At 45.1% G+C, this 24032-nt stretch overlaps 1 protein-coding gene across 2 annotated transcripts in view; it reads left to right on the top strand.

Annotated features, from left to right (window-relative positions):
• Positions 1-24032, top strand: part of ITGA9 (integrin subunit alpha 9) — a 326219-nt gene that overhangs the window by 189379 nt on the left and 112808 nt on the right. For both annotated transcript variants that reach the window (XM_040636970.1, XM_040636971.1), the window contains exon 18: positions 12651-12801. In XM_040636970.1, coding sequence (XP_040492904.1) covers positions 12651-12801 — 151 coding nt within the window. The remainder of the gene's footprint in view (positions 1-12650; positions 12802-24032) is intronic.

The raw sequence follows: 24032 nt of genomic DNA, 5'->3' as shown, positions 1-24032 counted from the left end.
AGAGTCTGTGAACTTGGGTAGGAAAACAATTTTTGTTTTCACTCACTTCAAACTGAAATGTAGCATTTTATTCAGTCATGAATGTAGACAACAAAGCATAGGAATATTAGCAGGACCTCCGACTGTCACACATAGAAATCACTGATGTTTTCCTATCAAGTTACAATGTTGCAGATGTTTCAAAATATCATGTACATTCATCCCTACTTCGAAGTTATGGTAGTTACTAGACCCACCACCAAATGTTATTACTTAATGTCATAAAAGAAAGAACACATATTACTAAACCATACATTTTAAAATGTTATTATACTTTTGTGTGATTGGTTTCTTTGTAATCTGATTTTTCATTTTATGGATTTTAAAACACTATTTTGATAAGGGGGCCATTCATTTCAGGAGACCACCAAGAGTATCTGGTGACACAAAAACAGGCTAAAACTTTACCCTGTTCAGAAATTTTTCCTGATTATGGGAAAAGATACATTCTGGAGAAGTAAATGTTTTGCTTTGTTGGCAGGAGTAGACAGAAGATTTTTATTATAATATGCAGAACTGGGATTTCATTATAAAGCCATTGTCATGTTATATTTTTCTTTTTTTAATGTAAGACCAAACTTTGAAAGAACTGAAGGAAGTGTTTCCCTGACTTTCTGACTCTTAGGGTCTGTAATATACTGATTGAAAAGTATACATTCGTTCCTTGTTCTTGGTTTATTAAAGACACAGGTAACTGTCCATCAGAGCTTTGATGAGCTCCAGGAAATGAGTGCTTCAGGCCCAAAGCAGAGAAACTGGGCTGGGGGTGAATGTGGTAGCCACTGTGTGGACAGATGGGCACACTCATGGTTGTTCGACCTGCTGTGTCTGCCGTGTTTTCCTGTTTCTACCTTCAAGGAGCTCCAGAGACCCAGAAAGGAGAGCTCTTTTCTTCTTGCTCCTATGACTCCTCACCTCACAGGAAAAACGGTTCCAAACCGGGAAGGCTTGTAATTTCAACACGTTTTATTGTCTGTGACCATTTATGTCCCCCATTGGCTTCTTGAGGTTGAAGCAGGGAAAAATTATGGCCATGACCGACTTCCTTGTCAGGGGACCACAGTGGCCCTGCTGATTTGGGTTCTCTTGAGTTATCTGGCCTGCCAGCTTCCATGAAATGCAGATCAGATTTTTGCATTTTGAGCATGTGGTGGCCAGGTTTCAGGAGCAGCTGATGTGTGGTACAGGGTGGCACCATGCCACTGCTGGGTCGAGTGATACATCGCTGCACACCATCCTGTCTTATGACATCAGACCTCTAAGCAGCCTGCAGATTTGGGGAATTCCTTTGTGCCCTCCCTGCCCCCCGCCCCCGGCAAAATATTCTTTGTCTTTAATCCAGTTGTTACAGTGAGTGGACCTGATTTGTTCCAGATGTCCTAAGATTTAGTGATTCCAGAAACTACTAAAGTAAAGGCTGATGAGGATTTGAATTCCTCTGTTAGCTGAGAACCAGCAGTTCTTTTCACAGTTAAACAGATGGGGGAGGGGGAGGGCGGACCCTCTGGCTTTTCGTGTTTGCCTTGTTAGGAAAAGGATGACCATTGAAGCAAATACTGATTCTACCACTCCATGAGTTATTAAATGAGCCAGATCTAGGACCGAATTGATGCTAGCAAAGTCAGGATATAGGCATGTTATTTTTTTTAAAGTACCACATATTTACGTTAATTATCTGAATGTTGCTAGGAAAACCACTATTTTGGCTCAGATCACCTCAGTAAATGCTTTTCTCTCACTTTATGAGCATAAAACTGGTCCAGGTGGGTACATTTGAGGGAGATAGAGGTATTTCTGGCTTCATATAAGCGGTTTTCAAACCAGAACGTCAGGCCCAGGAATCATTCCGGTGACCCACTGTAAACTTCAATTGACGTGCCTTACAGAGGTGCCTCATGATCTCTCTCTGGAGTTAATAACCATATGGATCTGTTTTGCACGATTAGAAGGGGTTTATAAAGCATGGTGAGATGTGAGGCACGTCTCAAACTATACGGCATGATAACCTGCTTTGGGAGAAGTTTAAAACCTACATCCATAGAGTGTGTTGTGTGATGATAGTGTTTCTGGTGGATGCTGCATTTGAGAATATAAATAATATGAATACTAAAACCACTTAAAGTTATGGATTTAAAATGAAAGAAGAAATTAAAGTAGACAGTTGCTGTTTAGATTTTCTTAAGTGTATTTGAAAGTAGGCCCATGTCGACATAGCTGCTGGGAGGGGTGTGGGACAAGCCGTGTAAGTGCATCAGCCGAGGCATGCAGCCGCAGCCCAGACAGACGACTGCGGTGCGTGTCCAGGGAGACCAAGTGGGACAGCTGGAGGAGAGGCTGAGTGGTGGCAGAGGTAGGGCACGGATAGCTTTGAAGCGGGCTGCTCCCAGATGTGGCACTGAGTTTGAAAGCAAAACGTGTTGTAGGCTGTGAAATGAAAGGATCTTGAGCAGGTCGGCCTGAGGAACATCAAATGGGTTAGGCCGGGTGGTTCAGGGCTGAGGCTGTAAACGGCAGGAGGTTGCCCGAGGCCTGGGTTTATGTGGGGCCGGCTGCAGGATCCCCACAGGATAAGCCTAACCCTCAGGCAGAAGTAACAACTCCTATCATCCTAGAGTAGATCAAAATATAAAACAAGGTGAGATTTGATTTCTTAAATATATTTAGGATTGTACCTTTTTGATACATATACTTTTTGAATATATTTCTTGGTGATTTTTTTTAGTAAAATAAATTCATATTTGCCACAGTAGCTAGAAACTTATAAATCAGGAAACTTTAGTGTTTTTTCACAGCAGTGAAAATTGATATTTGAACTCTAACTTATCAATGAGATCTACAGGAATCCAAAGAAATAGGCAGTCACTAACTAAAATAAGCCAGCAAATCAAAACAATTTCCCATCCCTGTTGGAAAGAGAAATTTCAGAGCTGATACTAGAACATTCCATGAGAACTTACTCCTTCGTAGTCCCTTGCTGGACTTCCTGGTTTCCTTGTCCAGAGTTCTGTTACATGAGAATGACCATCTTGGGAAAAGGATAGCTTCTCCGGCTTATTACAAGCTGAGAGAAAGGGATCAAGAGTCTGAAAACACAGTGCACAACACTCAGTGTATATAGTATTTGGTGAGGGCATTCGTCCTGGCATCTTACCTATAAAGGCTGAGGTTGACAGCTTCATTCTTCGGAGACATAGAAATGTTGGCGGCTTGAGAATGGGTTTTCATATTGTTTGGTCTAGATCCCTAATTCTCTCTATAGAGGGGTTGCCTGTGTCACAGAGGAGAGGCCTCCAGTCTGGCTCTTCGAATGCAAACACTTCAGTGACAAATCTAGGGGGCTTTGGCATAACACTCAGAAGCAGCGGTAGGCTGGACTGTAAGAGCTCACAGCCCCTAGAGGTGAACAGAGGCTGAGGACTTATCACCTTAACTACATTCTGGGGCAAAATGGTGTGAACCCTGTTGTGCCTTAGAAGTATCAACAGCTGGCTTCCCAGGCTGGGAAGCTGAGGTGAGTCCCCCACAGAGCACATGCCCTGCAGAGGTGGCCTCAGAACTTTATCTGTTGTCATCGAGACCCTCTCAAATTGGTCCCTGGTCATGCTCTCCAAAGTGGATTGCAGTAGGGTAGCTCAGAAATATATACCCCTTGGATTTCACAAGAGTGGTGTCCTGTTTGTTTTACCCTAATGGGTACTGACTGGTTTAGGGCAGGGGCAATATTCAAAATAGTTAAAAACCTCTACAGGATTGGCGCAGCTGCCTTGAACACAACTAGGACAGCGCCCCTGGCGTAACGCCCCGAGGTCGGCCCCGGGTGAGGGGTGTGTTCACTCACCTGCATGGGCTGGAACCATCAGTGGAAGTGGAGCCTGTGGCCCCTGAGATGTATCCTAATAACAGTGGCTCAGGAAAGGAAGCGAGCAGGGCGGTGATCGCAAGGGGTGGGGTGGGGTGGGGTTTCTCCAGGGCCTTGGGCCCCTGCCAGACATTCACAGGTAAGATTAACTGAGCTGGTCTGCCAGCGACAGGCCTCACTCACCGGGTCAGGCTTCCACCCACAGAGCTGGAGTAAGCCCCCCAGCAGGCCGTGTGTAACAGTGCCCGCTTCTGCCTGCTTTGCCCACCAGGTAACAGGCTGAGGCTGGGGAGAGACCCTCCCTCCCAGCCGCAGCCCTTGACCCATGGCCTGTGGGAATCACAGGTAAATACTTCCCTCACCTTGCCCATGGGATGACTCTGAGGTGAACATTCTGTAAGTGTCCCCAGTAACCCCGGCAGGATGAAGCTGCAGGTGCCCACAGGGGTGATGGACTTGATATCACAACCTTTTTTGGTTGCCTCTCCTTCCATGTCTCACTCCATCTCTCACCTACTGGTGTTTTCGGGGATCACCTCCTGCATATATGAATTGTTTGTTCTCAGACTTGCCTCAGGGTCTGCCTCTGAGAGAGCCAGGCTGAGACCTGCCTGATTGCCGAGGTCCACCTGGCTGGCTTCACGGTCTCCCACCACGTCGCACGTAACCAGTGAGGCTTAGCTGCACCGAGTACAACTTTGGGCATCCGATTTTGGTGAAACTCCAAATTACTCTGTGACGGAAAAAAGTGCACATGTGGAATGGCTTTTTCTGATATCTCATAATGTTTATTATGGCATTTTACAAGCAAGTGGGTTTCAGGAACTAAGTATTATCAATTTCATTTTTTAAAATAATTTTATTTTCACCCAAATGTACTTTATTTTCCCTAGACTGTTACTTTGCAAGTAACATGAACAAATATGTACCACTGAAGATGAATCAAAAATCAACCACATTGTTAAAAGTAAGATACATAGAATTTACTGAAAGTCTAGGATGGTCCTGGCCAGTAGAGATATAATGAAAGCCACATATTCAGTTAAAAAATTTCCAGTAGTTACACTGAAGAATTAAAGTGAAACAAATGGTTGAAGCAAATGCCATTTAACGTATTTAATAAATCATTTAAATGTAATTAATATGAAAATGATGGAGGTTTTTACACCCTTTTTTATTTTATTGTGCTAAGTCTTAGGAACTAGATACGTATTTTATACTTAATTCAGAGCTGCCACATTGCAAGTGCTTTGAAGCCACATGTGACTAGTGCCCACTGTGTTAGACGGCACAGGCCTAGAACATGAACTTCAGGGTTGTTGCACCCAGTAGGCGAGGGAGCCGAGGTAATTATACCCCAGTCACCATCAGTCATTGGTTGAGGGCTGCTCCAGGGCTGTCAGGGACTTTATTCCTTGGCACTCTGCCGGCCTGCCAAGAAAAGTCCTCCAGCAAAAGACGGGGATGCTGGCAGATGGAATTTCAGACTTCAGTGATAAGACCTTAGCGGACAAGATAGAACCACCTATAGCCTACTGCATTTTGTAATACTTTCACTCTGGTCCCTTATTATTTACTAATTGCTTGCAATACTGCCTGGCTTTGGTGACTTAAGATAACACGGTTAAGTTCATGGTCTGGAGGATCAACCCAAAACTGGGACATTGAGATTCACAGGAATCTGGATGCATCCTACATCTTCTTGCTTCCCACTCATCTTACTACTAAGAATGTGTTTTTCCTGTTCCTTTCCATATTGTTGGAGTCACCTCCATCCTTTCACCTGTTGTTTATTTTCTTCTGTATCTGAAATCTACTACCTGTTTCCACCCCTGTGCTCCTCATTCTTTGAGGTGGGGCTCAATTCCCACCTCTCTCAGGAACCTCTTAGGATAACTTCAGTCTACAGTGATTTCTTTCCTCTGAAATTTTTTTGTACTTTATTCTGTTGTTTTTTTCTTTGGCATGACTCATCTTATCAGCTTTGTGGTATATGTCCCTCACATTTTAATCAATTTATTTGGTATTTTTGTGCATATCCCTTCTAGAAAGATACCAGATGAGCAACTGTGGTTTTACAGTTTTTTCATGTTTGTGATTTTAAGCTCTAATAGTTGAAAAATTCTGAGAGTTGTCAACAAAGTGCCAAGAAGGAGGTTGCCCAACTGAGCTGCTGAAGGCATTCAGAATCATTCTGAACACCTCCACCAATTTCAAGGAAAACTATCAAGAGGAAAATAAGCATTTCAGATAGCTTTTGTAAAGAGATGATGCCTCCTGATATTCTAAATATTCCAAATGCTAGGAAGTGAAACACAATTTTATTTCTCATCTTATTATAGCCAAATAAGCTTTATGTGAATTTTAGTCTGTTTAATTGCATGTTTCTGTACTTTAAGAACACTGGGAACAGAGGAAGAAACACCAGACCTCCCACGGGAGTTGGGAGGGCTGCCTGGCTTCGCCGCTGTCTGCTGAGTGGCCGCAGGGACGCAATTCACTCTCTGGCCTTTAACTGCAAAATGATGACTCAAGCGAACCCCCATCCAGCTGTCCTGTTCCATTTCTGATTTTATGCTGTCTGCCCATTTTTAAGAATAGGAAGCATTGTGTGCGATTGTAGATTGCAGTGGCTATAATTTCTATCCTTGCTTTTATGACACAGTGTTGAGGGCATATGTGATTCGTTGGATGCTGGATCCTTACTCAGGAATGCTGCCCCAAATTTTGACATTTGTCCTAGGGGAGAATATGATCTGCTTCACAATATCCTTTTTAATATGATTTCCATGAACGGAAAAACTAAGGATTGCCTCTGTGTGTGTGTGTGTGTGTGTGTGTGTATAATCAGGCTTAGCAACAGTTTTGTCGACAGGGCTGTCATCCCATTATTGTGGGACTCATGGTTCACCCCCTCAGTAATACCTTGCCAAATACTCCCCGCCCTTCCCCCACTGCCCCTGAAGAATCCCTTCTTTGTGCTCTCATAGCATAAGGGACCTCCTAGGGATGTTTCTCCATCCCTCTGGGTCAGCACTTCACACATGTTGATGTCAACTTATGCCTTACATGTTCGCCTCCTTCATTAGACTGTGAACTCCTAGGGGTCTGAGACCTGTATCCCGGGCACCTAAGTCGAGATGGTGGTTTTAAAAAGCAGTGGATGGACTGATAAATGACTAGAAGGAGGGGAGGGAGAATGGGGGAAACAAAAGAATGAAGGTGGGAAGAAAAAATATGGATGGATTTGGCTGCCCTGTACTATTATCCTAGTTGTCATTACCAGACTGCTGTGGGTGGCAAATATATCATCAGTAATAATAACAGCATGACAAGTCTTTAAAACTCAAATACAGTTCACCAGAGTGTGTTTGATTAACTCCTGCATTAGCATCCTTTGCTCAGGCTAGATTGAAGCTGGCAGCAAAAGAAAATAAAAGTATTACATTTTATGGAAGGTAGATTATAACCGCAAATTATTTACACAAGGTCACAGCTTTTATCTTGAAGACTTAGGGAAAATCTGAAATGGTCCAATGGATCATTAATTATTAAACACCATTGAGCTACTTCAGTTTCTTCCCTTAGCATCTTCTCAAAAAATTATCCGCATAAAATTGCTTGCGAGACTGTAGAGGGGAAAGAATCTCCTTCGGTGGCCTCAGCCGTTCAGCATGTGATGGTTGGCGTAGAAACGTGTTGCATCTCCCCAGTGAGGGCTTCTGAGTGGTACACTCTCTGAAGGCACGGTGATGAGTGAGGTCAGAGGACGGGTTCTGCAGTGGGCACTGCACAGCGGCCAACACGGCAGTGGCAACATCGAATCAGCACTAAACTTAAATATAAGCCCAACATATTCCAAAAACAACTGCTATTAGATATATTAGGGCAGTTATATTTGTTATTTTTTATAACAAATGAGCAGTATATTTCCAGCGGGCTGTATGTGTGCTGTCGGATGCACTTTCTAGAAACTATGCAACTTGTATCGTATGTTGACTGTTAGTGACACTTTTCATGTAAAAATACACCAGTGTGGGGTGTACAAAGTAATATGACCCATTTAAAAGATAGCACAAGCAACTTAGAATTAATGGGAAAATTTCTCAGGGAATGAAATTCTCTGAGAATTAGAAAGGTAGTTCTTTAATAAGTAAGCACCAGTGGGATGGTTGGCAAAAACCTCTATGCCCGATTATCTTACTCTTTCAGTCCTGAAAAAGAGGTTGGTCTCCGTGGAGTTCTGTTCTTCTCAGATGTCATTAAAAGATTTTTCTTCCCAAAGCCCATCCCAACTGAGATGGACTTTACCTAAGAGCTGTGGCTCAGACAACCTTCATGCCAAAGGAAGTTGGGCATGAACTTGGGCACTCCTCCGGTTCAGCCCCTCCATGGCTCAGTGACCTTGAACAAAGTGGGTTCCCCTTTGGGTGGGGGGAGGGGGTGGGCTCATGGTCTTCAACTGTAAAATACAAAGGTTGAGCTGATGAACTGTTGTGGGGATGTTGGGCATGTTCGTTCATCCATTCGTAAGGGTTCACTGAACACCTACCATGTGCCTGGCACAAGTCTGTCACCGAGGGCTCATTGATGAACAGAACCAGACCAGGGGCTTTGCCCCCTGGGGCTTAGTTTTAATAGGAAAGAGAAGTTTCTTAATCAAATAACCACACAAATAAATGTGTCATCCCAACCTTCGTAAGTACTGTGAAGGGTTGGCGGAGCACATGGGACTGGAGGGGCTCATAATAAGGGGATTTATTTTCCCCAGGAGGGAGATCAAAAGGGGTCCATGATGGTGGGGGCAGGGCTTTGAAGGCATAGACGGTGCTCCTTGTCCAGCCACCTTATCTCTGCTTCTCCATCTCCTCGCCTCTAAAAATGGGACTAACGTCAGGAACGGCTCACGGTGTTGTAAGGTTTCAGAAAGATGACATGTTTCAAAGCACCCAGCACCAGGCAAATTACATTTCTAAGAATAGCTTTGGAAGCAGGGACGTACTGTTTCATACATAGGTCTTCAACTGTGGAGAAAGAGCAAAAACAGCTTTGAGGTGCCCCTTTTTAAAGAAGTCTGAGTTCACATTCCGCCCTGGAAGGCGCCTGACTTCCCTTCATCGTGGAGCCTTGTTAGAATCACTTGACTCTGAAAGCCCAGGAATGACCTTGCTGCCTGATTAAGTGACAGAGGCCCGAGTTCTGGGTGCTGGAGAAGGTTAGACAGCCTGCTCCCTTGCCATGTACATGTGAGGAAGGGAGGCTGATCACAAACAACAAAATTGGAAGGAGGAGGCAGCTCCCTACCCCACAGTCCTGGGCTTTTCTGTATCGTCTCTTTATGTTTCGTTTGGAAACTGTGGATACTTTCTGACGTGACTGGGCTCTTTTCGAGTGCTTACGTGATTCCTTCCCAAGAGAAAGCAAGCTTAGCACGCCCTCATAGCTCCTCAAGGCCCGAGGATTACTCCTGTAATCTTACAAAAGCAAACAGGAGGACAGAAATAACCCATCAATTGTTTAAAATTAAAATGGCCAACAATAATAAATAACTGCCACAATAGCTTGAGGTCAGGGTCTTAATTTATTGGAGGCCATTCAAGAATTTGAAACTTTTCTCTAAGTTAATTTTTCACATCTTGTTTGGATCCTTAGAGCTCTTGCTTCCAAAAGCAAGGCCATCAGATCCCTCGTTGCACATGTTATTCTTGCTGATGCGCCAGGGCGTGCAGGAAAGTGAGGTCTTCTCTTCATGGTCGGGTAATGAGGGTTGCTCCCCCCGCAACCATCTGTATTTCAAAGGATTAGAGCCTACTGAGATTTTGGATATTTCTCTTCTCTTTCATGCTTTATTCACTGTATTAATGGTTGCAAACAACAATAAACGCGTGCTGGCTATTTAAGCAGAAAAGGAGTGATTGTAAGGATAGAGGCTGGTTCAGAGCATCGGCAGGAAGCTCGGAGAACCAACGTGGACAGGAAATAGGGGAGACAAGGCTTAGCTCAGGATGCCACCTCTGGGCTCTCAACACCTCTATAGCCACTTCAGATGATCTCAGAGGGCCCCAGTGTCTTTGTGCATCCCTCAAAATTCATGGCCCTGGTTGGCAGTGTCTGCTCCCCATCCCAAGGACCCTGACTACCCTTAGATCACATGATTGCATATAGTAAGGTGTCCACACTTTAGCTATCAAGAGGAGGGGAGAAGGAGGGCCTACCCCCTTTCTTCTGATGTGTCCCTCCCACCTTTCTTGAGATTCCTCCCGAACAGGAAGGTGTCAAGATGCAGCCAAAAATACCAACTGTCTGTTACATAAACCCTGATAAGCTTAATCACATCATCCATTAACTGGTTGGCCAAAGATTGGCTACCGATGTGAATTTGTTTTGTCCACAGCTCATGTCACATAATAGTCATCCATCTCATGTGCATCTTCAAATCGTCATCATCCCCATCATCCTCATCCCCTTGTCATCCCACTGATGGTGCACTCACTCACCCACTTTCCTGGGCTGCCATTTCCCTCCTTCTCTTCACCCCTCAAGCATTCCCCCCTCCTCCTCTCCCTTTCCAGTCTTTGACCCTACTTCTCTTTCAGAGCAGAATGGAAGCAATCACAAAGGAACCTCTGCTTTGTCTCTAACACCCACCTACTAACATGCTGGTGCTGTGGGCATTAGTTCCTCACCTTGTACTAGCTGAGGCCAGCCCCTCCATTTGTTCTCAGGCCGTCCAGCAATTGTTCCCTGTCATGTCATTAATCGTTCCCTCTGTGGTACATCCTTCCTATGCTTGTGCAAATATGCTATGATCATTTCCATCTTTAAAAAAAAAAAAGAGAGACTATGGACTCTGAGAAACAAACTGAGGGCTTCGGGTGGGGGGGAATGGGATAGACTGGTGATGGGTAGTAAGGAGGGCACGTATTGCATGGTGCACTGGGTGTTATACGCAACTAATGAATCATCGAACTTTACATCAGAAACCAGGGATGTACTGTATGGTGACTAACATAATATAATAAAATAACATTAAAAAAAAAAGGAAACATTTGCCTTGAGCCCACTCCCCATCCCCAGCTCTCATCCTGTTTCTCTACTCCCCTTTACAGAAAACTCTTCCAAATAGTTGAGTGTACTCACTGTTTCCATTTATTCTACTTCTCCGTCTTCTTAAGCCAAATCCAAGCTTTCATCCCTATCACTGCACATACACAGCTCTTATTGAGATCACCAGTGACCTCCAGGTGGCTAATTCCGGTGGCCAATCTTAATTCTTCATGTTATTTTGGCCTATCTGCCACATTTGACAAAATTGATTACTCCTTCCTTGGACCATGTCTTCTGTGGCCGCTTAGATACCATCTCTCTTGGTTTTCCTCCTACCACCTTTGTCATGTTGTCTCTTCTACTCCTCACCCGCAACTCCTAAGTGTGAGACCTCTTCTGTATCTACACTCATTCCCTAGTGATCATATCCAGTCCATCCTAACTGTGCATCTTTGGCCCTCCTTCAAGACTTAAGCATCCAGCTGTCCAATACGTCTTCTTAAAGATCCAATAAGCATTTGGATTTTTTTCTGCTGAACCTTCTACACCCATGGTCTTTCCCATCTCGATGAATGACAATTCTTCCCTTTCAGTTGTTGAACCTAAAATCCTCGCAGCTGTCCTTGACTCCTCTTTTTCCCTAATACCCCTCACCCAATCAATCTGTGAGCAAAATCTGTTGGGATAACCTTGGAAACACATCCAGAACATGACCTCTTCTCACTACTTCAGCTTCAACCACTGTGGTCGGAGCTGCCTCTTGGATTATTGTGAGAGCTTCCTAATCAGTCTTCCTGCTTCCCCCTGAACATATACTCCACAGACCAATCACATCACAGCTAGCATGAGCCTTCAGACATGGAAGTCAGGTCACACCACTCCTCTGTTCAGAGCCCTCCAGGAGTTTTATCTCAGAGTCAAACCAAGGTCCTTGTGACAGCCTCACAGTACCCCATATGCTCTGTGTGTCCCCACTCCCTTTGCCTCTCTGAGCCCATTTCCTCCCACACTTCCCCTTGGTCACTCCTTTTAGCCATGCTGGTGTCCTTGCCAGTCCTTGAATGTGCCAGGCACGACTTTCCCTTTGCTAGTTCCCAGGTGTCTGTGTATCTTGCTCCTTTTCTTTCTTTAGGTTTCTACTCAGAGGTCACCTCATCAGTGAAGGCTTCCCCAACCACCCTATTTAAAATTGCAACCCACTCTTCCTCCAAATATGGCATTCTCTACCCTTCTTACCCTTTGTGGGTTTTCTCCGTAGCTCTTATCACAATCTGACTTGTATGTTTGCTCCTTGGTATATACGTTTTCTGTCTCCCTGAGGCTGTAAGAAGGCAAGAACTCTGTTTTGTTCACTGTTCTCTCTTCTAGCACATAGAGTAGCCGTGATTGACATGTAGTTGATACTCAAAAACATAAGAATGAATACATGGCCAAATTCCATGTCTAGGGTATTAAATGTCTTATAACTTTCTGAGATTGATGTGAACCCTGGAAGAGCTTAACAGGTTAGCTGTTAGATAAGGAAACTGAGGCGCAGGGGAGCTGACTGATTGCCCAAGGATGCATGGCTGGTTAATGGGGTTCCTGGAACTTGTAGTTCTGACCCCAGTGGAGTTTCTGCCCCAACTTTCAGCTACCCTATGATGCCTCATATTATGTTAGTGAAAACTTCAAGGCATTCACTGCTGCTTATTTTTCATTACAGTGTTGATGGAAAAACCCCCTATCTAGCTTTGGGGGCCGTGAAGAATATATCCCTAAACATCTCCATCTCAAACCTCGGGGATGATGCCTATGATGCCAATGTGTCCTTCAACGTTTCCCGGGAGCTCTTCTTCATCAACATGTGGCAGAAGGTAAGGAAGGCACCTCCAAATGAGAGTCTTTGTTCCATCTGGTGCATTTTCTGATTTTCATCATAGCTTGCAATGTGCAGTGATTCTGCAAAGACTCTTTCATTGTGTAGGGTATCATTTGGAACTATAAGAGTTTTTTCCTCCTGGACTTAGAAGGTGTGTTGGAGCAATATCCATCTCTAACATTGTCTCCCATCCTTTCTCTCTTATGGAACCCTCTCCCTACCGTTTATGTCTGACCCTTCTCCGAACACTCATGTGTTCTAGAGAATTCCAGTTTTATGTCAGTAGTTGTGAAAAACAAGATAAGAAATGAGGACAGATGGCTGCTTATTATGCTTGTTATCACCTCTGGTGCGCTTGATGTTTTCCATTAGGGGGTCATGTATGTCAGCTTGTGCTTTGGCATGTTTGTTTATAATATATTTGAGTGAATTGAGGAAGTTAAATTATTTTCGTGAACTGAGTGAGTTTTTCAGCATGAATTCATGTATTCGAATAAATTAAAGTTTAAGTAGAATGACTCAGAAAGGAAAAAGGACTTGGTATTCTCTCCTGTCCCATAATTCAACTCAACAAACTACCTATGGGAAGAAAAAAGAACGAGTCTCCAGCAGGCAATAGGAATGAGTGGGCTTGGACAGACCTCACCCTCTTCTCCCCGGTGGTTGCTCGGACTCCTGACAGTAGTTCTGAAGGCGATTCTTATAGCTTTGCAAAGTGTTTACAACACAAAACTGCAGTGCCTTGATATCTGTGTTAAATGGAACCAAAATCACTTTCCAAGGAACAGCTCCACCCTGTCCACAGATGAGCACCGGGCGCACCTTCAAGCCAATGGGCAAACTTCTGTTCAGACGCAAATCCTGGCAAGCTCAGCAGTTTTGATAGGATTATACCAACCTTGCCCAGCTTAGGGGGCAAGTGAAACCTATAGAGTGATCTGTAATGGTCACGCTCCAAGAACTTTGCAAGAGGTTATCTCAAACTCTCTGCTGCTTAATAGCTTTTAGAAGCCCCAGGGTTGGGGAAGCCACAAAAGCCATCAAGAAGGACTATGAGAAAGGCATGCTCCCCATCTGTCCTCTACACCCTAAAAATTGTTCTGGTTTAAGCCCAGTCAAAAGAGAACCAAGTATCTACAAGGTTCTAGTATCTCTGGCTCCACCTAGAATCCCTTTTACAGAATTTCCTGTGCCACGATGCCATCTTCCTGGAGGGGGTGGTGGTAGAGGGACTCACTCAAGGACAGATCTGTAAAACTCATCTCTGTGGTAACTGAAAGGATGCGGTTGGTGACTGGTTCATTACGTTGCAGATTCCCCTCACCTAGGACCTACAGGAGAAATTTCTCTCTGGTCTCAGAATTAGGAATAGCTGTGCTTTCCCTGAGTACTTTGGCTTATTTTTACCTGTAGGCACAGTCATCCCTGTGACTAGGCTTTTTCTCTCTGTTGTCTGCTAGAAAATTCTGAGCTGGCCCCACTTTGTTGGTATATAGGATTTGGTAGTAGTATTTCAGAAACTGTATGGCTTCCCCTGTATTACTCTATTTCCCTTCATCATAGTATTCTATCATAAGGTACACTGTGGATTATCCTCAAATTCCTATTATGTAGCTATTTCATTCCAGTTTTATTCTCTTTAATACTGTGATGAAGGAGGGTGCCTAGGTGGCTCAGTTAGTTAAGCATCCAACTTTTGATTTCAGCTCAGGTCATAATCTCAGGGTCCTGGGATTGAGTCCCATGTCAGGCTCCCTGCTCAGCAATGAGTCAGCTTGTCTCCCTCTCCTTCTGCCCCTCCCCTGCTCAAGCTCTCTCTCTTGCTCTCTCTCTTAAATAAATTGGTAGGAGAAGGAAGGGAAGAATGAAGGGGGGGGTAAACAGGAGGGGGAATGAACCATGAGAGACTATGGACTCTGGGAAACAAACTGAGGGCTGCAGAGGGGAGGAGCATGGGGGATTGGAATAGGCTGGTGATGGGTATTAAGGAGGGCACGTATTGCATGGAGCACTGGGTGTTATACGCAAATAATGAATCATGGAACATCATATCAAAAACTAAGGATGTACTCTATGGTGACTAACATAACATAATAAAAATTATTATATAAAAATTCAAAAATACTGTGATGAATGTCTTTCACAGAGCTTGCTATGGACAAATGATTATATTTTTAGTCTTGTAACTATTTGGGGGATGTAACATAGCATTTGTTGACCACCTACTACATACCATGGGTTTTACATATATTTCCCATTCCCTCCTGCATGTGACCTGGGTGCATCTGCCATACTGGAGGATTGCTGCAGGAGAGAAGTGAGGGAAGTACGATGAGGCAGGGAAAAGGCTAAGGCTGTGCCATCATAAAATGTAGCCTTGGTCTGATTGATAGGGTGGAAAGAAGTAGAGGGATGCCCAACACCATAAATCACTCAGCAGAATTGTCTCCTCTTAAAGTGGCAGGAGAGCATCATTTCCACCCCTGTATCATATTGAGCACTGTGAGGGGTAGTAAGTAGCCCCCCTCAAGGCATTCTGGATGAGGGGCTCCAGCCAGGTGAGGACAGTGTACCTGAGAAGACCACAGATATGTCATTAGCTTCTATAGCTTATCATCTTTATCTCTTTTCCATTGAATCCCAACAACCTTTGGCACAGGGATCTCTTCTATCAGTTTGTCAGAAAGTTGACAAGGTACCAGGGACTCTTCAGGATGTGGGAAGCATTAGTGTGAGAAAGGAAGCAGAGACACAGAGACATCACATAGGTGCCACAGGGGCAGGACCAACTAGAAAAACAGTTAGGCAAGTTGACCGTCAATGTGGCAAGAGAAGACAAAGAAACAAAAATCCTCTCTCATGACCTCAACTACAACTCTAACTGGAGATGTAAATGGCATCACTCAGAGCAGAGCAAGATTCTCACAGCACCAAGATGGGTGGCAAAGAGGAGCCAGGAGAGCCCACTCACCCTGCATTGACCTAACATAACCAACATGAACCTTACAGAAAGATTCTAACATATAAACTATGAAAAGTGCAACTCAGGATACAGAAGGAAAGCATACCTTTTAGAAGGATTATTAATAGAAAACAAAAGTAAATTTTATTCTAGCATCCACTTTTCTTGATTAAATTCAAGGAAAAAATGAGCACAGCAAAAGATCAGATAGTAGAATGATAAGCTGGGATGAAAAAGGAATGAACTGAGAGGCAAACAAAAATAAAGGTTGTAGAATTGATAAGGAAATATAATGAAACCAAGAAAGCAATGGCAGAATTAAAATGTGTTATGATCAAGAAAGAGCAGAATTAGTATGGAAAATTGATTCATTGTTATACAGGGCATATTTGAGATGGTCTCTAAGAATTCAGAGAAAAAGAACAAAACAATGAAGAAGAATGACAGTGAGAACTGTAGATGTGGAAGGTGGAGACCAGAGAATCAGCAAAGAGAAGTGGCTCCATAAGAGTTAGAAGACATGAGTAGACAGCAAGGAAGGATCTCCATTCTCTTGAATGAGCTCTGCAAACAACGGGCAGAAATATTGAGAGCACTTTAGTGTCAACACACAGCTTCATGAGATTTTGAATTTGAAAACTATGAAAGTGGGGGCGCCTGGGTGGCACAGTGGTTAAGCGTCTGCCTTCGGCTCAGGGCGTGATCCCAGAGTTATGGGATCGAGCCCCACATCAGGCTCTTCTGCTGTGAGCCTGCTTCTTCCTCTCCCACTCCCCCTGCTTGTGTTCCCTCTCTCGCTGGCTGTCTCTATCTCTGTCGAATAAATAAATAAAAATCTTTAAAAAAAAAAAAAAGAAAACTATGAAAGTGATGCTAGCAGAAAGCAAAGAAACCAGTGTTCCATAGGCTTCTTTTCTGTAACAGTATTAAAAAATCAGAATATATTCTCTTGTGAATTAAGAATTCTATACCCAGCCAACTTGCCCTCCATTGTGAAGACAAAACAAAGACGTCTTTGAATGTTTGAGAATTCATAAAGTCTGTTAACTCTGCCAGTTTGGATTTCCCCAAAAGCAGACCCCAACACAATGATGTAGGTACAGGTAGTTTATTTGGGGAGTGATCTCAGGAGGCACTTTGTGGGAGTGGTGAGTTTAGACAGGGAAGGGATAAGAGACAGGAAAGTGTGCACTGATAAGGCATGGGGAACTCGGGTTCTGTCCTGCTGCAGATCCTCAGAGAGGTAGACTCTGTGGAACACCCCTCTGAATCACTCCCAGGTGTAAGGAAGCTGCTAGAGGTTTTCTTCAGCAATCCTTACCACTCATCCATGGAGAATCACTCCAAGGGCAGTAACTCTGTGGCACTTCCAGACTTCTATGGCTATGGGCCATACTCCCTGGAGCGAACAAACAACTCCAGCAGTGAGAAGTTGGAAGCCTTTGGCCTGGAGGGCACTGGCTTCAGGTGACCAACCCTCTGGTTGGTTCTAGGGAATGTGAGCAAGGCAGCATCTGCTTCAGTAACCGTTAAAGCTTTAATAAGCATGAAACTGTTCCTGAGAAATAGAACACTTACAGATAAAGCACTCAAGAATACAGTTGTGGAGTAAAATGTTAAAGCCAAATAAATGTAGATGTAAGCAAAAACAAATTTTGTAAGCATTTAAAATAGTAAGCACGTGTAAAAAAATTATTGCCACAGTAAATACATTAATTTAAAAACTTAATTTAAAAAATAAGCCTATAATATCAGTTATACCATAAAAATTTGAGAAGAAACTTAATCTCATCACTCTTCCTGCCTCACATTCTTCAGAGTGCAGTTCGGACCCCTCAGCTGTTCCCTGAGAGGCCATTCTGAGCCCATGCTTCCTGCCCTCCCTCTTCCTCAGCCTCATTGCTCACCATCCCCCACGTGCACACTAGAATCCAGCTATAATCCACCCACCCCCATTTTCTTTCATCAACTGCTGTGCCCTCAGATCTCAGCTCAGGTGCCTCACCTGGCTGCCCAGGTGATGTGGGTGGGAGTGTGGGGGGCTATCCCTCTGTCCAGAGCTGTAAGGCGGCTCGGGGCCTAGGCCTCCAAGGTCTGCAGTCTTCTGTGTCATCACATAATTCGTGACGTATTCGTTTCTGAGACTGAACAAGACATCTCCCCAAAGATGGACTTTTCTGTCCTCTCTAACGCAGAGTTGCTTTTGTAGATATACACTGGTTCTTCCCTGTAAGGGAAGACGGCTTATAAAAAATGCGGGATGCACATGAACAACCATCTGCTGCCTTTCCTCTCGCCTCTGTAAGCTAACTTGAAAACACTCTATAAAATAGGACTTAATGCGTCGGTGGCCACGAGCTGGTTGGCTGGTGGGCTGGCTGGGGCACAGCATACAGTGGTCATAGAGAGGCCACCTGTGGAGCAGTGTGTGGGATCCCTTAGAGACGGGGCACAGTGGAAAGGGGGAAGAAGGAAGAATGGAGAAAATGCATTTGGAGCACATCTGGATCACACAACCCTGCGGTCACATTCACATTAGATTCTGCGTGAGGGACACCCCCAGAGCAGCACTTCACAGACTTTGTGAATGGTGCCCGGTGGAGTTGTATAGCCACGTGGCCCTGAGGTCAAGATCACGTTGAGTTTTAATTTCTTCACTGTGATGCCATTCGGCACACAGGCTTTGGCTCTTCTTGCCTCTGTGGAACAAGAATGCATTTGTTCAGACAGTACCTGCTAAGTGCCAGGGTGCTAAGGGCCACGGACCGTACCAACCACTAGGGGACCCAAAGATGAGTAAGATCTGGTCTCTGCTCCCAAAGAAGTCATGGCCTAATGGGGTGTAAGGCAGTCAGCAAGCAGAGCACAAGTCTCCACTACAGTCCAGAGTGCTGAAACGTTGCCCTGCAGCAAGTGATGACTGACAGCTAGTCTCGGGGTGCCCAAAGTCCCCAGGAAAGTGCTTAGGAAAACGTGATGGGCCTCCGAAGAATTGAAATCTGCTACTGCTGCCATTGCAGAGGTGGTGTGGGTGCGTGAGCTGGCTGGAGCCTGGTGAGAAGACAGAGGAAGAGGGATAGGAGCCATCCACCAAGATGGAAAGAGGCTGCCCATGGGGGTCAAAGGGCCAGCAGCATTCCTAGGGGGAGGGTGACCTTGGGACATTTGAGGAATGCGGATGCCTGCTGTCTGATGCTGAAGTTGCTTGTCAGTTAGGACTCCTGCTCTCAGGAATGCCTCATGTGACCAAGACAGATAAGCTCAAAGAAGGGGCTGGGTTCATGGCAGTCACTGTTACAGCCGGCGTGGAAACAGACACGGACGTGGATAGTCGTAAGCTTTAAGTTAGTGCAAGAGAGCTCTCAGGTGACCTTTGGGTACAAAGGGACACAGGAGCTTGCCATGCAGTTACAGAGGAGGCCATGCTGGGTGAGAAAGAAGAATGAGGGCAAGCCCCTGACCTAATCTTTTCTCTACAGCGTGAGTGTGTTCTTGGATTGGATTTCCTAGATGCTGACCTTGAAGCAAGGACCTGAGGGCAATTCATTTGGGAGGTGCAAGAACACTGGGAGGGAGATGGACCAGTGATAGACTGGTGGAGGCAGTTAATGAAGAGGGTGCTATTAAACCAGCTGCCACAGTGGGTACTGGGGCTTAATCCCAGGACAACCCTGGGAAACAGTGCAAAACACAAACCTTAGGGCAGAGGGAGCTGAGGGATTTATGCCCCCTCCTAAGGAGTCAGTAGTTGAAGCTTTCTAGGAGTACGCCCTCCCTAGGACTTCTGTCCTGTAATGTGCATGGTCAGAGCAACCGGCCTGGTTCTAGAAAGATGCACTCAGGTACAGAGATGAAGCCGCTGGCAACTGGAAATGGGGTGGAGCACCCTGAACGGTGCAGCACATCTGCGTGGGGCTCACCAGCATCTGCTGGAGATGCCCCCAGGGCTGGAAGCGTTTGCAACCTAAGCACCTCACTTTCTAGGCTTCCAGAAGTTGTAAGTTAGCCTCAGGGAACTTTGCCAAGGTTCTAGCTTGAGAACTGGTGGTGCACACTTACAGTCTTACAGGAGTCTTACAAGGTGAGTATTGTCAATGGGATGGGGGTCAGGTGTGGGACAGTGGGAAGCAGTGAAGACTGTGGAGAAATGGAGCCTCATCCGGAGAGAGCAGCCAGCTCCCTGCAGCAGTCAATGGTTACCAGGTGGGAGCAGGGGCTGGTGCTGTCAGACTTCCTATTTTTCAATAAAAGCCAGAAATCCACATTTTTATGTGAAATTGCATGACTTTGGCAGCTAATTAAAATATTCTCTGAACATTGTATGGGCCAAACACATGTCCAACTGACCGCATCCAGCCTGTAGGCCCGCAATTGTGACCTCCGGCTTAGCTGTCTTCCATATGCTGTAGGCCCATTCTCCTGCCTGCCTGTTTGTCACACGGTTCTGTATTTGTGGTGGAACCGAGCGTGTCTGCGGGCTTGACTGCATTTCGCACCCATCCCTGGGTGGCAGAGAAGCTAGCCAAAGAGATTGGAGTTTGGGAGTTCTAGTGCGAGTGTGTTTGGGGGAAGGAGAGAGTCAATTTACACGTAGTATCCATAGCATTTTTAAAGCTGATGACGTTTTGAAAACTTCTCCCAGGCTGGAAGATTGGTATGTTGCAGTGATTGCAAGAAGCAGCTAAGCTGGAGTTTGTGTTTCAGAGGTTCTCAGAAGTAACATAGCAAGCAGCCAAGGTGGGGTAGAGGGAAAGCGAGGTTCTCGCAGCGATCAGACGCAGACGCAGAAACTCAGCTCTGTCTTTTGCAGACCGTGTGACCTTGAGCCAGGGGCCTTCTCTCTGTGTCTCAGTTTCTTTCTAAACTGAGGTGTGCTGAGGATGAAGTGGGGCCTATGCCAACCACTTGCACGCAATATGTAGCTGCCATGGTAGCCCCCTACACACAAGCACAAACTTCATAATTCGTTCATTAATTCAGAATGTCTATATTGTCACCTACTTCAGACCGAGATTACATGCTGGAGGGGGCGGGAGAAAAGCAAGAATACAAGACAAAGCACGTAAGTCAGAGGGTGTTGGCTCTTCCTTTTTAAACTAAAAATCAAGACTTGTGATTTTAACAAAGGGACTCCATGAGTGTGCGCACATGGGTATGTGCCTTCATAATGTCAAAAAGTAGAGCTCGTGTTAAACTGAACATATTTTGGGCACCTGGGCGGCTCAGTTGGTTTAAGCATCTGCCTTCTGCTCAGGTCAAGATCCCAGGACGCTGGGATCAAACCCTGCATTGGGCTCTCTGCTCAGCAGGGAGCCTGCTTCTCCCTCACCCTCTGCCCCTCCCCTCACTCGTGCTCTCCCTCCCTTTCTTTCTCCCAAATAGATAAATAAAATCTTAAAAAAATAAACGGAACATATTTTTATATTTGACTAATAGCCTTTATTTAAAAAAATAAAATTACATGAAAAATAATGAAAAATTTGGTAAATAAAATGAGTATTGGGTGTTTTACATAAGTGATGAATCACTAAATTTTACTCCAGAAACTGATATTACACTGTATGTTAACTAGAATTAAAAAAAAAAAAAACTTGGTAAATATATATCAGTTAAGTAAATGAGCTGGCTTTGGGGGCTCCTGTTTGTTTGTTGTAATAATGCCAGTTGGGTTTTTTTTTTTTCCATTTACTTATTATTTGCTGAAATATTAGAATTTTTGTTTTGGGGATGTTGACTTTTTAAAATGCAAGATATATAATGGTGATATGTGATATGTGTGATGAACAAGATCAGAGTTTAGAGAATGAGGAAAATAATGTACTCCCCAAACAATGCAGGGCTAGGCCCTGAGTCTTGCAGATTGGGCAGGGAGAGGACCGGCCCAAAGGTCTGCAGGCCCCATGAAGCCCAGGGAGGAATCCAGGATTTCTATCAGGTAGACAGTGATGAGCCATCTGTGTTCTTCACTGAGGATATGGACTGAGGAAATAGAAGAAAGGACAGAAGCTGGCGACATGCTGAAGGAAGAAGCCAGAAAGACCAGATAGGCCGGGGAAGCCAGAAGGGGAGATTCAGTCTTGGGATTGCCAAAAGGAAAGAGACCAGTGAGGAAGCAGGGGGAGGACCATGAATCCAGCAGGGAAAACAGAGACCTACCACTTAGAATGCATGTTTAGAGCTTTCTGCACTTTCAGGTTCCTAAGAAACGTAGTTAACGCTCAGCCCCGGTTGGTTGTAAGTCACTGAATCTGGCTGACACATTGTTGTGTCACCGTCTAACCTCCCTGAGAGACGAAGACGGAGGGGTGGGCCATGTGTCCTTCTGTCTCCTCCCGTGACAGGGCCCCTTGTGGGAAGCCTGATGATGTCCATTAGAAGTTGGGTGAAGGAAAGCTTAGTTTTGCACTTTCTGTGGAGTGCTTTGAATTCAATAGGAAACTTGGCCTCCAAGTTGGCTTTGGGGGCAGAAAAGAACCAGGTCAGCTTTTGCGGCATTCTGTGGCTTATTCTTTATGACAAAAGGCATAGAGGGTTTATAAGTTTGTTTTTCTTGTAAAAGGATCCTTCCAGTGTATATCTACCTTTACCATAGAAAGGCAATCCCTTTCTCTCAAGGGCTTCTCTCTTCTCACTTTCAAGGCTAGCCACTCAAGATGGCGCCAGGCGATAAAAATGATCCAGTTTCTAACCCGGATAGAGTGGGAAAGATTAGACAGTTACATGTTTATATACCTTTATATTTGTGGGAGTGCCCCGACCTGTTCTCAGACAGACGTTTCCACACAGAAACTGCATCTGTACACAGGAACAAAACAAGATGTGTTCCGAGGTGCTGGGAAGGCCCGCGTCGTATCAGGAAGGTTTGCAAGCAGAAATGCGTGCGCCTCATTGGTTGGCGTTGGTGTGTAAGCGGATTTCAAACCTCCTGCCTTCCCTCTGCCACTGCTCTCATTCAAGGCAGGAACTGACTTTCATCGTGTTCTTTCTCCGGTGTCTCTCGTCAAGTTAATAGTAGCCCCGAGTAAAATGCAACCCTTAGATGTTTGTAGTCATCTTGGCTGGGCCATTAAGATGATGAATGAACTTGCTTCTTGCCTTGTAAGGGAGCCCTAAGGGTGGATATCGATACTCAGAAAATAATAAGTCTTTTCCGCCCCTTTTCTGTTTTTAATCCAGTGCCCCAAGCCTCCTGGTGACTTTACCTTGAACTTCCTGCGTAATGCCGGGCAGAAAAACCTCACCTGGCTCCAAGCCCATCTGAGGCTCTGACACAGCAGCAGGCTCTTTCTCTCTTTCTTCCCTTGTCTTCCCCGTCCTGCACGTCAAAGATCAATCCCAAATTCCCTAGAGCCTTTCCCGTTTCTGAGCTATTTCTGCCCGTTCTGATGGGCTGACCTTCCTCCTGGAGCAGACAACAGTGGGCGGTAGGCAGCAGGTACCCCAAGGCCAGGTTCGTAGTTCCTCACCTGGATTACTTGTGGCTGTGGTGTTGCCACTGTCTGGCCTTGCAGTCAGAGAGATTCTAGCCCCTAGTGAAGCCGTGCCTGAGAGCCAGGCTGGGCCCTTCCTGCAGCGGTGGGCAGTGAGGAGGTGGTAGAGAAACCCAGATGTCCATTTCCAGTCACAGTGTGGCCTCAGTATTCCATGGCAGGGCTCAGTTTTCACATATATGAAAAGCTTCATTTGTGTATTCACGGTGTTTGGAAGGAAGGCTACGTTTAGCTTTAGAAATGTCAACAGAGCTGTAGCTACAAGGATCAATTAAGAAGGACGTTTCCCAGAGCTGCAGGACTTGGGTAAATCTATTTGGTAGTGGAGGGGGAGTAGTTTAGAAAACATGTGTTAAACCTCTGTATTTTTTTTTTCTCTAATGAACTGCAAAACAGCAATTTAATAATTTCCTCTTTTGAGGGGAAAGGGGAGTCTTGGATTTTAAATCTTTTTCATAAAGCAGCACAACACCTCTTAAAAGGAAAGCCATGAAAATGGACTGCTAAGCCAAGGCAAACAAAAGAAAGCAAAAGGGATCAAGGAGAACATGAGTGTCTCAGGCTAGGTTTCCCTGCAGCAGGTGCAGAGCGAGCAGGGAAGCAGGACAGGGCAGGGTGTGATCTCAGGCACAGCGTCGCAGAGGGTGGCCTCGGCCCGGTGCTGCTGGGGAGCTCTGAAGGGTGAGCCACACCTCAGCAAGGTCCATCTCAAGGTCAGGAAGCTGGGCTTCTGTTCCCGCCCTAGCACCAGTCATTGGTTAAGGGCCACCTACT

This window comes from Ursus maritimus, unplaced genomic scaffold (genome assembly GCF_017311325.1).
Source record: "Ursus maritimus isolate PB19 unplaced genomic scaffold, ASM1731132v1 scaffold_20, whole genome shotgun sequence".
NCBI lineage: Eukaryota > Metazoa > Chordata > Mammalia > Carnivora > Ursidae > Ursus > Ursus maritimus.
The sequence above is the reverse complement of the archived record's forward strand: the minus strand, read 5'-3'. Positions and strand labels throughout refer to the sequence as shown.